Here is a 14,407-nt window from a genome sequence, read left to right as displayed (position 1 = left end):
AGACAGATCAGTTTAATCAGACTCAAAGCTCGGGATTGTCAATCAACCAAGTTTGGGTGTCTAATCTGATCTGATTGAACTGAATGAAGCGCTGGTTTCTATTGTTCCTTTAAGGGATCGCTGAGAATGCTGCCCGTTCCTATCGTTCGTTTCCCAGGAACGTTAAGTCTAATAAGTCCAGACATTCCTTTTGTAAGGTGACACACAGGTTCGCCAAGGAAGATGCACCAAATCCACAACGAGAAGCAGGCAAGACGACTGTATTGTGTGTGCACCACTGACCAACTGACTGATCCTTAGGAGAGGAAAGTTCCAAGGTCCAATCTGAGTCTCCCGTCTCCAGATATCCTTCCTCTGTTGCGAGTCATGTCCCTTCGCCATAAAATCCACAATGTCTCGCCTGCCAGTAACCCAAGTGAAGGGCTTGTAGTGGGAGCCGTGGCACAAGGTGAGATCCAAGCGACGCTCGAGGGGAAAAGTCGGGGGAGGCTTTTCGGGGGAGAATATGACACACTTCGACGCAGAGCTATAATCCGAGCGCGGAGCGCGACACGTCTTGATCTTGCGAGGCGAAGCGGCACCTGGAGGGGAAGTAGTGTCACGGGTCGTGACAGTATGAGGTTCATGTGCGCAAACTCCTAGTTCGACTAGACAGTTCGAACTACGGTCCCTCTTTTGAGGGCATTACTGAGCAGTCAGTTGCGCCCACCCGTGACAATTACTTACTGTGCAAGATATATAAAGCGTTCCAGACCAAAAGGCAGAGTGTAGAGGGAAAGTATAAGAAATATAGCTGGACAGTAGTAGTATAGGCAGAGTCATATGACGGTTCAGTATTACAATATGTGCGGCAAGCCTAGCTGTAATATACTTACTTGCCAGGAGGTTATAGAGTTATCTATTCAGCTGTATCTAATGGAATCATTATTAGTTCCTAATATTAGTTATTAGTTACATGATAATTATTATGATTATTTCTACACCGCTATACCCTAGGGCGTGCCAGATTTTCAGCTATTACTATACAGGAAAACCGCACCCTTGCAGGTCGGATGAAAAACCCGTATTGGCAATCAAGGAAACGGTCAGTGAGTGAGCCTGCGGGTACAAAGGGAGAAGGCCTCCTGGCCTTCGAAGGTGGGGGGGGGGGGGGGGGGAATATCAGACCGTGAGCTCCAGCTCCAGCCTTCTAGCCAGATTGTACATCGGCAGCCTCCCCGAATCCATCAGCCAGCCAAGGATCCTCCTGTCAGCCGTGCAGCTGTAAGACTCATTCCCTGAGAACAGAGTCAAAGTCCCTACGCGTTCGAACCTGGGTCCTCTCCCATCTTCGAGCTAATGGTGGCGCCAGACACCAATCACCAGGTGTTCGACAGTCTCTCGCCCTTCTCCACATTCGCAGCTGGGTGTCAAGACCTCCGGGACACCACTTTTGAAGAGGAAGTCCCGCAGGCCTATAGCCCCAGTTCGGATTTGGATCAGCAGTGAACTCTTCGCCTTGCTCAGGCCCTCGTGCCTCCTTAGAGTCTCATCTTTGAACAGGGTCTCCTGCTGGTGGTCGAAGTCGTCGGCTGGCCTCGTGGCTGCCCGGCCGTCTCGTTCCTTCAGCCACCTCTCCTTCCAAGCCTCCTGCATAACCCTGTCTGTGTCGGCCGTTCCCCCTGTCCAAACTGCAATTACACTGGCGGCTTGTTCTACCGCTGTAGGCTCCTGCGGCCCAAAAGCTCGCGGTCGGCCCCTGTTGTCTGTTCTCCGGTTGTATCTTCTGTGTATCCTGTCGCAGGCCGCGTGGATGATGCTCCCTGCTGTCTTCTTTCCGCCTCGGCCGTCGGCTAGAGTATATGATAATTAGGGATAGTTGCTATAGGGTAACTCAATGGAGAGTGTACAATTTGCTGATATACGCGACTTGTGTCACGGGTAGTGACACTGTGAGGTTTATGTGCGGAACTCCTGGTTCGACTGGACAGTTCAAACCACGGTCCCTCTTTTGAGGGTGTTACGCAGTGGTCAGTTGCGCCCACCCGTGACAATTTGTTGATAACATATGTTAAATAAGATGAGCAATAGAAACAGAAAACAAATATAGAAGAGAAAGATATTGAGAAATTAAATCGGTTGTGAAAGACAGCGTACATCTAGGCGAGGCGCGCGGGCACTGCCGATGCAACTCGATTCTGCTAATCACAAGATGGGGAGAAAAGGAAGAGAAAATGAAAAGGTCTCGCGATGGAGAGGTCAAATGCCAGAGCAGGTCGGGCACACTCAGTGGGAGTTCCGCCATATGCACTCCGGCGGCAGGCGCTGTCACATTGGTAGATACGTAAACCTAGATAAAACCGCAGTTTGTGCATAGGCCTCGATGGGCTGGCGCTGCTTCGCTTCCCGCGATCTTAGAACGGCAACTGCCTTATAAAAGGGGCGATGTTTCTTCCATTCGGTTGCCTCTAGAGATGTGAAAGTACCCTAACCCTCTCTCTTTGCCCTCCGGCCTCAAAGAAGAACAATGGAAGCGTTCGGTCTACGGAACTCATCAAGGAGCAAGCTGAGACAAACTGCGTTTCGTTCCCAGAAATCACCATACGCCACTTCCTGCCACTGCCTCGCATGTTGAACAGGAGCAGCTGTGTACACAGTAAGTTGCTGCGCTCTGTCCAGTTGTGTGATCGGCAAGCCCGAGATGTGGGGTACGTCAATCAAATTCCTGACGTCATGGATTTGAAGCTGAACAAAGTTACTCAAACACGCCTCGAGCGTCTGCTTAGTTTCGTTTAGTTGTTTTTCTGGCGAACAACTTTGGAGCGTGTACAGTTTATGCACATCCAGTACAGCTTACTCCACTTGTGCATACATCAGGGTCCACGGCAGCAAACATGACCCTCCTCAGCCCGGGTCTCGGTTCTTGATTCAAGGTATGGACACTGGACTCATATGTCAACAACCATGCTACGAGAATTGGGCCGAGGTGAGCTGTTGCTGCCCGTAATAATGACCATGCCGGGACTGGGCCTGTGACGCAGCACCCCCGTCTTCGCCTCCCTGCTTCCTGCTTTCGTGGACATCAAACTACCTTGCCGCCGATGGCTTGCACCCTTTGAGGAAGGGAAGACAAGACTAGCCAATCTTCAGCTTTCTCGGTTTGGAAAGCCGGAATTTTTCTTTGGCCTTTGGTACTTCCCTATGACGCACTTGAATACTTCACAGGTGCTACGCAATGTCGCGTCACTCTCTTGGTTGCTTGTGAAACAACCTGCTTCCTTCCCGGCCATGCTATAATAAACGTCACTCAGCAACCTGGTCTATCACAACCAACACCGTGATTTTTGAAACTCTTTCTCTTTCAGTACCAAAGTTGTCACAGCAATTCGATACCCCAAAACTCGTTTCCCTTTTTGTGATACCCGAAACTTCAAGCGCATTTACCTGCAAGGGCTCGTAATCAGCACCACCATAACAACCAGCCACCAATCCATCGCCCAAAACACACAAACCACCGGAAACTCAGAATGGCAGCGAACGTCAACAAACCAACAGACATCAAGAAGAGGGAAGCCGATGTCAACCGTAAGCTTCAGATTTACGGAATCATCAGCGCCTTCCAGTCTGGCAAAGTTCCATCGGTATGCACAGATTCTTCTGCCACAGGCACTCGCTCGCCACTCATACTGACAGGTGTCACACAGAACGATCAAATCGATGTAGCCCTCAACAGCTTCCTTGAGTCCCGGGCGCTCTCCAGCCCTCCTCAGAGGCTGTCTTCTGAGGGACAGACACTTGTTGCCGACGTCAAGGAGGTGGTGACTCAGGCTAAGCATCTCCTGCTATCCAAGAATGATGGCAACCTGCTGCAGGACTTCATCTGGCAGACCCAGCAGTTTGACCCCAAGGCTGTCTCGACTCCTGGTGCTCCCGTCAACAAGGAGCAGGCGCAGCAGCACCGCGACCAGGCTCTGGATGGACTCCGTACGCTGGGCACTCTGATCATTTCCAACGGGCAATTCCGAAAGCTGCGTATGTGGCCCTTGCTCGATGCCAATTATCTACCCGCAGTCAACGTGCTAACCACACGCAGTCAAGGATGCAACCATCCTCCTCCGGGATATAGCTGCCGACGCCGCGACCAACGCGGCTGGACGCGTCAGGCCGAAGCCGGAAGATCTCGAGCAGATTGACCTTCCCGCCCAGGACAACACTTGGCATGATGCTCCTGACCTCTCGAAGGAGTCGATGAAGGACAAGTTCCACGACTACTACAAGAGCAACCCGAAGGAGGACGTGAAGGCTGCTGGTACCGAAGGGGCGTCGACTGCACACCCCGCGGGTTCATCGGATCCCAGGGATCTGGCGTCTACTGCAGCCCGCGATAACCAGACTGGTGCATCCTCGGGGGTTGATGCTCTCGGAGGTGCTGTGGCTGCCAAGGACGCTGTGAAGGGTAACGTGAAGGAGAACGTTGACGACGACACCAAGGAAAAAGCTCGGGCTAGGCGCGATGAGTATCGAGAGCGAGTGAAGAATTACTTCAACCGCAGGGTTCCCCAAGAACGCCGTGACCAGGCCGTCTGGCGCCTCAAGGTACGTTGATTCCAGCATGTTTAGGCTGACAAAGGCTAACATCCGTTAAAGAAAATGGTTCTCGAGTGCCAGCAACACCCTGACTATCACCAGGCGGTCCAGACCCTCCTGGACCTCGCCGAGGAGTACGGTGACCACGCAAACCGGCTGGCCAGAGGCGGCACGGGTACAGTTAAGGAGGCTCGTTCTGGTCTGGCGCAGGCCGAGTCCGATCTCAAAACCTTGATTGAGCGCTTTGCGAATGGTACCTCCACTGATGACCTGTGGGACTCTATCCACACCATTTACGATGATGCGGACCGTGACCCTCAGCTCAAGAACTGGTTCAAGGCGCTCAACCAGTACATCCGCCGTTGCCTGCAGGAGCAGGGGTACATCCTGGACGACGAGTCTGACGCCCAGTGGAACCGTCTGTACGAAGAAGGCAACTACCTTCTCCGCGACAAGTATCGTGGCCACACCGACCGTGTCGTCGACGAGATTAAGTTCTTGGCCGATCAGTTCGACCAAGATCCGCAAAACAAGGCCTTCGCCGCCTCCCTGACCAAGCTGTTCAACGACCTCGGCAACGACGAGAACGGGAAACCGACCTTCAAGCCCCATCTCATCAAAGACCTGACGGATGTGATTCTGCCCGCAGTTTTCGAGAACGTGGCTTACATTCCCGTTCCGCGGATCGAATACTCGGATCACCAGGCCGACGTCGTCATTGAGAACCTTGTTCTCGAGAGCGACAACTTCATGCCCAACGTCTTGGAAATTGCTAGCGAGAATTACATGCGCTTCGGCCGCAAGAAGGTCGCCAGCAGCAGCAAGCACTCGGTTGATGTCAAAGTGGCCGGGATCCAGATGGACCTTCGTGATGTCAGCTACTACATCAAGCGCAAGCAAGGCTTCCCTGCCATCACGGACCAGGGCGTGGCCGATTTTCTGCTGGCTGGCGACGGTTTCACTTTCCGCTTGAAGCTGTCTACGCCAGACAAGAAGGACAGAAACTCTTTCTTCAAGATTGACAAGGTGGACGTCTCCGTCAAAAATTTCAACATCAAGCTCGTCAAGTCCAAGCACAAGATGCTGTTCGGACTGTTCAAGCCAATCATGCTCAAGGTCCTGCGCCCCGGCTTGGAGAAGGCGTTGGAAAAGGCTATCAAAGACCAGGCCGCGAAGGTGGATTCCTATCTCTTTGAAATCAAGCAGGAAGCCGACCGTGCCCTAGAGCAAGCCCGCGAGGACCCCGACCACATCCCCAACATCTACAACCGCTACCTCACCGCCGCGCAGAAACGCATGCTGCAGGGCAAGCAGAAGGCCCAGGAGGTTGCGGCCGACAAGAAGGTTAACTACGCCATCACCAAGGAGGACAGCATGTTCCCCAACATCCACCTGCCCGGCGGCATTAGCACCAAGGCCACCGAGTACAAGGAGCTCGCCCGCAAGGGCGACAAGTGGGAGAGCCCCGTCTTTTCGATCGGGTCTGCCGCAAAGAGCTCTGACATCCCGCCCGCGCCCAAGGTCGTGCGCAAACCACACCGGACTGCCCAGCCTGGCGAGCGTCGTCAGGATAATGGCCCTCTTACGGGCCCCGGTGGTGCTCCGATGATTGGCCATCATGCCAACGGCAATGGCGGCGCCGTCAACGGGAGCGCTCTTGATCCCATGGGCGCCCATCACACCGGCGCTCCTCTGAATGGGAACAACACGGTGAACGGCGGCGCCAAGCATCATCTGCCTGCCTTTGACCCGGCTGCTCCGTCTGCTTATTAGAATGGGTCAGGGGCACTTGTGAGAGGGAAATGACGAGGATGTGGAATATAATACCCTGTAAGTGGAGAGTTGCATGGAGGAATGCGATGAGTTTTATACCCCGGTTGAGCCGAGACAGTTGTGAATGGTTTAATAGGATGTCTAAGTGGGAGGGAATTGGGGAGATACTAGACTGCTGACTCTCTTGCGCTGTTCTTCAGGGGTTCTGTCTGATTAGTTTCATACCATCTTCCATTATGAGGTCGGTTGCATTGTGTAACACAGACCCATGCTTTACAATAATGCCACATTCCTGTGAATTTGTGTACTGTTCTCGGGAGCCAAATTAAAACATCACTCAATACCTGGAAGCATGCCATGCCGAGTTCCAAGTCGACGAGAAGGAGGGATGAACAAAGCTCTTCGGGATAGGGTACTTGAGTGACGTCGACTCAGCCTGGGGTTAGGGTTGTATATGCCCTTGCTGCCTGGAAGTTAATGCACGAAACAGGCGACTACCTCCTGTCGTTGCTCAATCAACTTCTCATCCATTTAAACCATGCCACTCTGCCAATCTCACGATCCGGTTTGGTTTCATCACTGTTTCTGATGCTCCCTCAAAGCCCAGTCAAATCGCCTCATTCGCCATCACCGCTCATCTCTCTGTTGGATTGTCGACTTTAACATGAGCAGAACGAAGCGCGCCGAGTCGCCTGACGTCGACGCGATCGAGGAAGATGAGAAACAATACGGCAGCGGCCCGCTCAGCCTCGAGGAGCTGGACGAGCAGTAATGTTACCCGTGTCCCTCTTCATCAACCAACCGCTAACATTTGATCCAGCTTCCCCAACCGCCCGCGCAACCACTCCAAAACACCCCCCTTCTCGGATCTTTACCAATCCCTCTTCAACCCGCTCATAGAATGCAAACCCACCAGCTCCGGCCCAGGCCCTGCCCTCCGCGGCCGCCGCGGCGCCGGCGCCGCCCCCTCCAAACTCTCCTACCACGAACAGCGCCGCCACATCATCGAGCGCTACATGGCCCGTTGGCGCGCTGGGGTCGGCCCGGACTTTTACCCGGCCATGCGCCTCATACTGCCGGACAAGGACCGCGACCGCGGCGTGTACGGCCTGAAGGAGAACACCATCGGCAAGCTGCTCGTCAAGGTCATGAAGATTGACCGCAACTCGGAGGACGGGTACGCGCTCATGCACTGGAAGCTGCCTGGCCAAGGGGGAGGGGGCGGAGGCATGGGTGGCCGGTTCGGGAGCACGAGGAGCGCGGGGGATTTTGCGGGGCGGTGTTTTGAGATTGTTGGGAAGCGGCAGATGCGGACTGAGCCGGGGGAGTTTACTATTGGGGAGGTGAATGTTATGCTGGATCGGCTGGCGGGAGCGAGTGGTGAGGCGGAGCAGCTGCCGATCTTTGAGGAGTTTTACCAGGGCATGAATGCCGAGGAGCTGATGTGGTTGGTGAGAATCATACTCAAGGATATGAAGGTGGGCGCGACCGAGAGGACGTTTCTGGGGTTGTGGCATCCGGATGCCGAGGCGCTGTTTAGCGTGTCGTCGAGCTTGAGGCGGGTGTGTTGGGAGTTGTACGATCCCGAGTTTCGGTTGGAGCAGCAGGAGACGGGAGTGACGCTCATGTCGTGCTTCCAGCCTCAGCTGGCGCAGTTCCAGATGACGACGACGTTTACAAAGTTGGTCACCAACTTGGGCGTCACAGAAGACGAACCCGAGTTTTGGATCGAGGAGAAGCTGGATGGCGAGCGAATGCAGGTGCACATGCAGGAGGATGATACCGTGCCGGGAGGGTACAGGTTTGCGTTCTGGTCGCGCAAGGCCAAGGATTATACATACCTGTATGGGAGCGGGCTGGAAGATGATGGTTCAGCGCTCACCCGGCACCTCAAGAACGCCTTCGACAGTGGCGTCCGCAACCTAATTCTCGACGGCGAGATGATCACCTGGGACCCCGAGGTCGACAAAATTGTGCCTTTTGGAACTCTCAAGACGGCCGCTAAAGAACAGCAGAAGAATCCCTTCCAAACCGGTCCACGACCCCTCTACCGCGTCTTCGACATCCTCCTTCTCAACGACAAGTCCCTGACCGAATATACCCTCGCGGACCGCCACCGGGCTCTCGAGCGCGCTGTTAAAGGTGAACCGCGCCGCCTTGAAATTCACCCTTACGAATCCGCCACCTCGGCCGACGCAATCGAGCCATTCCTCCGCAAGGTCGTCGCCGAAGCCTCCGAGGGCCTCGTCCTCAAGAACCCGCGCTCGCGGTACCAGCTCAACAGCCGCAACAACGACTGGATCAAGGTCAAGCCCGAGTACATGTCCGAGTTTGGTGAGTCGCTCGACTGCGTCGTCGTGGGCGGCTACTACGGCTCGGGCCGGCGCGGCGGCACGCTGTCCACCTTCCTCTGTGGGGTGCGCGTCAGCGAGAACTTTGTCAGGTCGGGCGCCGCCGCCAGCAGGGAGAAGTGCCTCAGCTTCTGCAAGGTCGGCGGCGGGTTCAAGGCCGAGGACTACAGCGAGATCCGGCACCTCACGGAGGGCAAGTGGAAGGACTGGGACGGCGCCAACCCGCCGTCCGAGTTCATCGAGCTCGGTGGCGGGGAGAGGCTGCAGTACGAGCGGCCCGACGTGTGGATCCGCCCGAGCGAGTCGATCGTCATCTCGATCAAGGCGGCCTCGTTTGCGCCGTCGGACCAGTTTGCCATGGGCTGGACGCTGCGGTTTCCTCGGTTCCGCAAGCTGCGGCTCGACAAGGCGTGGGACGCGGGCATGGACGTGGACGAGGTGGAGGCCCTGCGGACCAAGGTCAAGCAGGAGGAGAAGGAGCGCAAGGCCATGGAGATGGAGAACCGCAAGCGGAAGCCGGCGAAGCGCCAGAAGAGGGAGCTGGTCATCGCCGGCGCTGCAGATCCCGCGGACGCGACGGCCGAGTTCGCGGCTGCGAAGAAGCCCCGGACCGAGCTGTTCCAAGGGCTGAATTTCTGTGTCTTGTCGGAGGCCGTCCATCCCAAGAAGATGTCCAAGCCGGCGTTGGAGAAGTTGATCAAGGATAATGGCGGGCGCATTCACCAGACGGTGGATAAGGGATCGGGAATGATCCTCTTGGCAGACAAGAATGTCGTCAAGGTGGCGAGCCTCAAGAGGACGGGCGATGCCGACATTGTGCGGCCCAAGTGGGTGTTTGACTGCTTGGAGCAAAACGGGGGAGAAGGGTATCTTCTCCCCTTTGAGGAGAGCCATCTCTTCCATGCGACCGAGGGAATGAAGAAGGTCGCGGAGGAGAGCACGGATCAGTACGGGGACAGCTATGCACGGGACGCGGGTGTCGACGAGCTGAGAGAGATATTGGACAGGATGGATATGCCTGACGGCGAAGGACGGCCGTTTGACGCCGGTAGGGTTTTGGACCAGCTTGAGGAGCACGGCAATGACTTGGAATCGTTGAAGAGCTTTATGTTCAGGAGATGTCGAGTCTACTTTGCGCTCGGCGAGCGCCTGCCTTCAACAACGGCCCTCAGGCTGAAGAGTTATGTACGGTTTGGGAATGGTGAGGTGGTGGATAATATCAACAATAATAGGATCACACATGTGGTTGTCGTCGGCGGGAAGGAGGACACGGCAGCGTCTGAAAAGGTGGTTGCGGCAGATGTGAGGTACAAGGTCAGCTCGAGGAGGGCGGTGCCCAGGATTGTCTCGGCGAGATGGGTTGAGGATTGCTGGAAGGAGGGTACATTGGTGGATGAGGAAGAATGTGCCCCAACTTGACGGAAGTGTACACTACGATGGAAGGATGAGAAGGCAATGCCCAATAGCCTTGGCGCTGCAGTTGATGAGAGTATCAGGGACATTCGTCCTATTTCTTGAACAAGGGGGCCTGTCTCACTGTAGGTCAGACTTGTCGCGGCGTCGGCCAAGAACGCCGACATGCACCTCAGGCAAAGTTCATCTTTTCGATCTAGTCACTGCTGCCTACCAAGAGTAAAGAGTATACTACTTGCCAATAGTCAAGAAAAGCCTATCTCCAACATCCCCCAAACCAGGCTTGAGCATCCCGCGATCCGTCAGCTCTTCGTCCACGCCGGCCAGCCAAATCTCGACGGCCTCAGGCCACTCGCCGGCGGCCGCCTGAACGCCGGCGGCGGCGCCGAGCACCGAAATCACAATGATGCGCTGGGTGCCCCACTCGCGCAGCGTCTGGATGGCGGCCGCGCAGGTCCCGCCCGTGGCGATGACCGGGTCGAGGATGATGGCCAGGCTCGAGGCGTTGGAGCCGCCCGACCCGGACCCGGACACGTGGTTCGGCAGGTTGTTGTAGTACTCGACCGGGAGAAGTGTCGTGGGCTCGCGGTACAGGCCGAGGTGATGGATGGGGACGGGGTTCGGAAGGAGGGTTTGGATTGCTGAGTGAAGGTTTGAAGGGTGGTCAGCCCAATGCTTGGGTGCAAGAGAAAGCGGAATCTGGGGGAAAGGAGTGGTGCTTTACCTGCGACCATGCCCAAGCCGGAACGTAGGATGGGAACGAGGGAGATGGTGTCAGGGAGGATTTGGTGGGTTTGGTAGTCGAAACCGAGGGGTGTTTGGTCCTGTAGTTTTGATGAGACCTGGGTCTGGTTGACAAAGTGAGACGCCGGGCAGTACGAACTGTTGAGCCTGGGACAGTCTTGAGGCCCTTGGCCAGCGCCTCGCAGCCCACGATCAGGGCGATGTCGTGTATCAATGTCTTGACATCACGGGCCGGTGTGTTTTGTGATCGGAGCTGGCTGAGCTTGGCGAGCAGGCACGGGTGCTGCGAGACATGGACGTTGGACGGCAAGTTCGACATAGCGATGGCGACGGTGTCCGAGGAGGCTTTACCACAGGGATAAGAATAGACTGTCTAGGGGCTCGTCAGGAAGAATAAAACTTGACCAAGCGTTTTGGTTGCGGTGTCGTTAGAGTCCGATGGGCGAATGACAGGACGGTGAACTCCGACTTAGACGTTATCGACTTGCACTTGTACTTGATACGTAAACCGATATCTGCAGGGGCCCTCATGTGGAAGCTTGAATCTCCGGAGTCAAGCCGGGTAGCAGCCGTGCCTGGGCTGGCATACCATTCCAAGCGTAGTCCGAGACATCAAGGCGCTATAACAGTACCTGACCTGGCTTGCCTACGGAGGGTCGAGCAGACAAGTCGAGACCTCCATATCCGTACAGAGCACCGCGGCCTTGTTTGGCCCTCCTTTATCAGTCAACGATGGTGCCACAACACCTATCAGTTGAAGGACCATTGTGAAGTCCAGAACGATGCCGGTTGGGTTGGCCATCTTGAGCAGTCGAGCTGGACCTGCAATGCATTCCAGGTTCTTTGTGCCTTTGTGTCCGTGTGACCAGATGACGGTGAGCGGAAAGCGGGGCTTGGAGTCGACGTTGGGGATCCAGATGTTCGATAAGCTTGCAGCAACTCCACAGAGCAGATAAGGCACGTACCAACGCGACTCCACCCTGGATTGTCTTAACTGGCTCCTTTAGCACTGGGCTTCAAAACGTTGGATGCCAAATAGGACAACGACATGGGTGCTCACTCAGCCGTGAGGCACTCGGTAGTCGTATGCACTCATAACTTTGCCATGTCCTCCATGAACTGCCAAAAAAAGACGGGGGACAGAAGGGCTGCGGATGGGATCGACAGAATCCGAGTCACTCGGCTCACACAGTTGAGCACATCATAAATCACTATGGAACAGTCCGGCCATCTGGAAAAGACAGCGTCTCCTGGCGCACAGCATGGCTCTCACGGCTCATCCTCATCCTGGGCATACAATGCTCAAGACTTGTATCGCAACATTGACGACTCTTTGAACCCCATCAACCGACCCGCTGCCCATCATGCCCTGACCTTGCCGCTTGAGTCCCCGCGACACCACTCCCATCCTTGCCGGCCATCCGCCGCTTCTCGCGCCGACTATGACATCCCAGACACCTACGTCGGCTTGGACGAAGCACTGGACGTCCCGCCTGTGCAAAACCCACATGAAGAGCCAGTCCGACGCTTCCGAAGCCTGGAGCAGGTCAGGGGCCAGGAGCAGAAAACCGCCTGTGAGCAAAGACTACCAAGACGGCTGTCCCGTTCGGAAGGCCGCCAACCAGACGAGGAGAAGTTAGAAAAGGCAAACTACAACGTCTCTCGGTTCACAACCCAGCTCTATACCGTCTCCTACTTGATCCTCTTCTCTATCCTCGGCACTCTCGCCCGGCTCGGCCTACAAGCCCTTACAACCTACCCGGGCACACCCATCATCTTCTCCTCGATATGGCCCAATTTCGCCGGCAGTCTGTTCATGGGCTTCCTCTCCGAAGACCGCATGCTTTTTCGCAATGAATCCCTGGACGAACAACCGCCGTCCCCATCCACCGCCCAAGGGCATGGCACCGGCACAGCCAAAGCTGCCCACACGGCCCTCAAGAAGACCATCCCGCTCTACATTGGCCTCGCAACAGGCTTCTGCGGCTCCTTCACCTCCTTCTCCTCCTTCATCCGCGACATGTTCCTCGCCCTGTCTAACGAGCTCCCTTCCACCAGCACAACACAACACCCGTCCCGAAACGGCGGCCACTCCTTCCTGGCCCTTCTCTCCGTCCCTATCATCACCGTCTCGATGTCCCTCTCCGCCCTCTTCCTCGGCGCGCACTGCGCCATCACCCTCTCTCCGCTAACCCCCGCCCTCCCGCGCCGCCTGCGCAGGATGCTGGACCGGCTCGCCGTGCTGCTCGGATGGGGCTGCTGGCTCGGCGCGGTGCTCCTGTCCGTTCTACCCCCTCGGACCCACGACGACTGGCGGGGGAAGGTCTTGCTCGCCCTGGTCTTTGCGCCGATGGGGTGTCTTGCGCGGTTCTATTTCAGCCTGAGGCTCAATGGGCAGGTCGCGGCGTTTCCCGTTGGGACGTTTGTGGTCAACCTGGCGGGGACGGGGGTGATGGCGCTGGCGTGGGACGTGGCGCACTCAGGGGTGGGCGGGAAGGCGCCGGTGGTGGGGTGTCAGGTACTGGCGGGCGTGCAGGACGGGTTCTGTGGGTGCTTGACGACCGTGTCGACTTGGGTTCGGGAGCTGGCTGCGTTGAGGAGGCGGCATGCTTATGTGTATGGCGGGGCGAGCGTGCTGGGAGGGTTGGTGGTGGTTGTTGCGGTTATGGGGGGCCTGCGATGGAGCGGTGAGTATGAAAGGGCGGCCTGTGGTTGAATCATCAGGGAGTGCTGCGTCTGGCAATAGCACGCCTGAGGATTGTCGACAGCTGTTTCTTGCAACGAAATAAAGCCGTTATGCCTGCACGCAGACCTAATGACTAGGAATTATAGCGGGAGCTGACAGCGCTATCCTGATTTGATGGTGATACAAGATCGACGAAAGACGTGAAAGGATCGAGACACGGGAACATAAGGAAAACATTAACCAACGCGCTAGCCCCTCAACTCCAATTCGACCCAGGAACAAAGTTAGGAGGACCAGGATTGAATGTTATGCTGGCTTTCGATCGTCAAGGGGTTGTTTGACACACTTGCTCCACTCACTCCCAGTCTACTTGGAGGCGCAGCAGCGGCTCGGAAACGACCTTGATGGGAATGCTCATATATCATTTCACGACCGACGCGCCTTATATTGACACTTTCACCCGCAGCGCATCCTCCTGTTGGAATGACAAACAGCCACGTATCCACGGTTATCACTCAGATGAGAGCTTACAATAACTAGTAGGTTTTGGTTCCTCGTGAGCGACCCAGAAGTGATTGATTGAAGGTGGTGATGAATGAAGATAGTTCCTTAGCCCTCTTCTCTCCTCAAACCCGGTCGGAGCCGTCTAGAACCTATAGGATAGCTCGTTACCCAGCACTTGATTACCCCTTACATTCGCTTAGCTCTATCTCCCTGATCGCCTGTCGATCTAACAGTAGGGCATCGGCAGCCGAGCTTCCGAATTTCCAGTGCCACGACTTTCCAACACACTGATGGTAAGAGTAGGGCTGGTACGAGATCTTTCAGGAGGTGCTAGGTGAGAGACGGGAGTCAGAGGTGACTGTGTTCGACA

At 55.9% G+C, this 14,407-nt stretch overlaps 4 protein-coding genes across 4 annotated transcripts; 2 read left to right on the top strand and 2 right to left on the bottom strand.

Annotated features, from left to right (window-relative positions):
* Nucleotides 1-1,733: 1,733 nt before the first annotated feature.
* Nucleotides 1,734-2,181, bottom strand: N657DRAFT_430177 (uncharacterized protein). The gene has a single exon (XM_062787337.1). It carries the CDS (start codon nucleotides 2,136-2,138, stop codon nucleotides 1,833-1,835), a length of 306 nt encoding a protein of 101 aa, XP_062647617.1. The 5' UTR covers nucleotides 2,139-2,181; the 3' UTR covers nucleotides 1,734-1,832.
* An 884-nt stretch (nucleotides 2,182-3,065) lies between these two features.
* Nucleotides 3,066-6,781, top strand: N657DRAFT_645444 (uncharacterized protein). The gene is made up of 5 exons (XM_062792949.1): nucleotides 3,066-3,620; nucleotides 3,684-4,011; nucleotides 4,073-4,575; nucleotides 4,627-6,396; nucleotides 6,540-6,781. Exons 1-4 carry the CDS (start codon nucleotides 3,507-3,509, stop codon nucleotides 6,337-6,339), a joined length of 2,658 nt encoding a protein of 885 aa, XP_062647616.1. The 5' UTR covers nucleotides 3,066-3,506; the 3' UTR covers nucleotides 6,340-6,396; nucleotides 6,540-6,781.
* A 99-nt stretch (nucleotides 6,782-6,880) lies between these two features.
* N657DRAFT_618985 (ATP-dependent DNA ligase) lies at nucleotides 6,881-10,361 on the top strand. Its single transcript, XM_062790554.1, has 2 exons — nucleotides 6,881-7,107; nucleotides 7,160-10,361. The coding sequence occupies exons 1-2, from the start codon at nucleotides 7,004-7,006 to the stop codon at nucleotides 10,107-10,109; spliced, it is 3,054 nt and encodes a 1,017-aa protein (XP_062647615.1). The 5' UTR covers nucleotides 6,881-7,003; the 3' UTR covers nucleotides 10,110-10,361.
* N657DRAFT_430123 (PRTase-like protein) lies at nucleotides 10,222-11,511 on the bottom strand. Its single transcript, XM_062787336.1, has 4 exons — nucleotides 11,480-11,511; nucleotides 10,987-11,220; nucleotides 10,828-10,927; nucleotides 10,222-10,744 (listed from the first exon to the last, which is right to left on the bottom strand). Exons 2-4 carry the CDS (start codon nucleotides 11,164-11,166, stop codon nucleotides 10,335-10,337), a joined length of 690 nt encoding a protein of 229 aa, XP_062647614.1. The 5' UTR covers nucleotides 11,167-11,220; nucleotides 11,480-11,511; the 3' UTR covers nucleotides 10,222-10,334.
* Between the last annotated feature and the right edge of the window lie 2,896 nt (nucleotides 11,512-14,407).

Source organism: Parathielavia appendiculata (assembly GCF_033297405.1).
Source record: "Parathielavia appendiculata strain CBS 731.68 unplaced genomic scaffold N657scaffold_6, whole genome shotgun sequence".
Taxonomy (NCBI): Eukaryota; Fungi; Ascomycota; class Sordariomycetes; order Sordariales; family Chaetomiaceae; genus Parathielavia; species Parathielavia appendiculata.
Note: the sequence above shows the minus strand (reverse complement) of the source record. Positions and strands in the feature narration are given on the sequence as shown.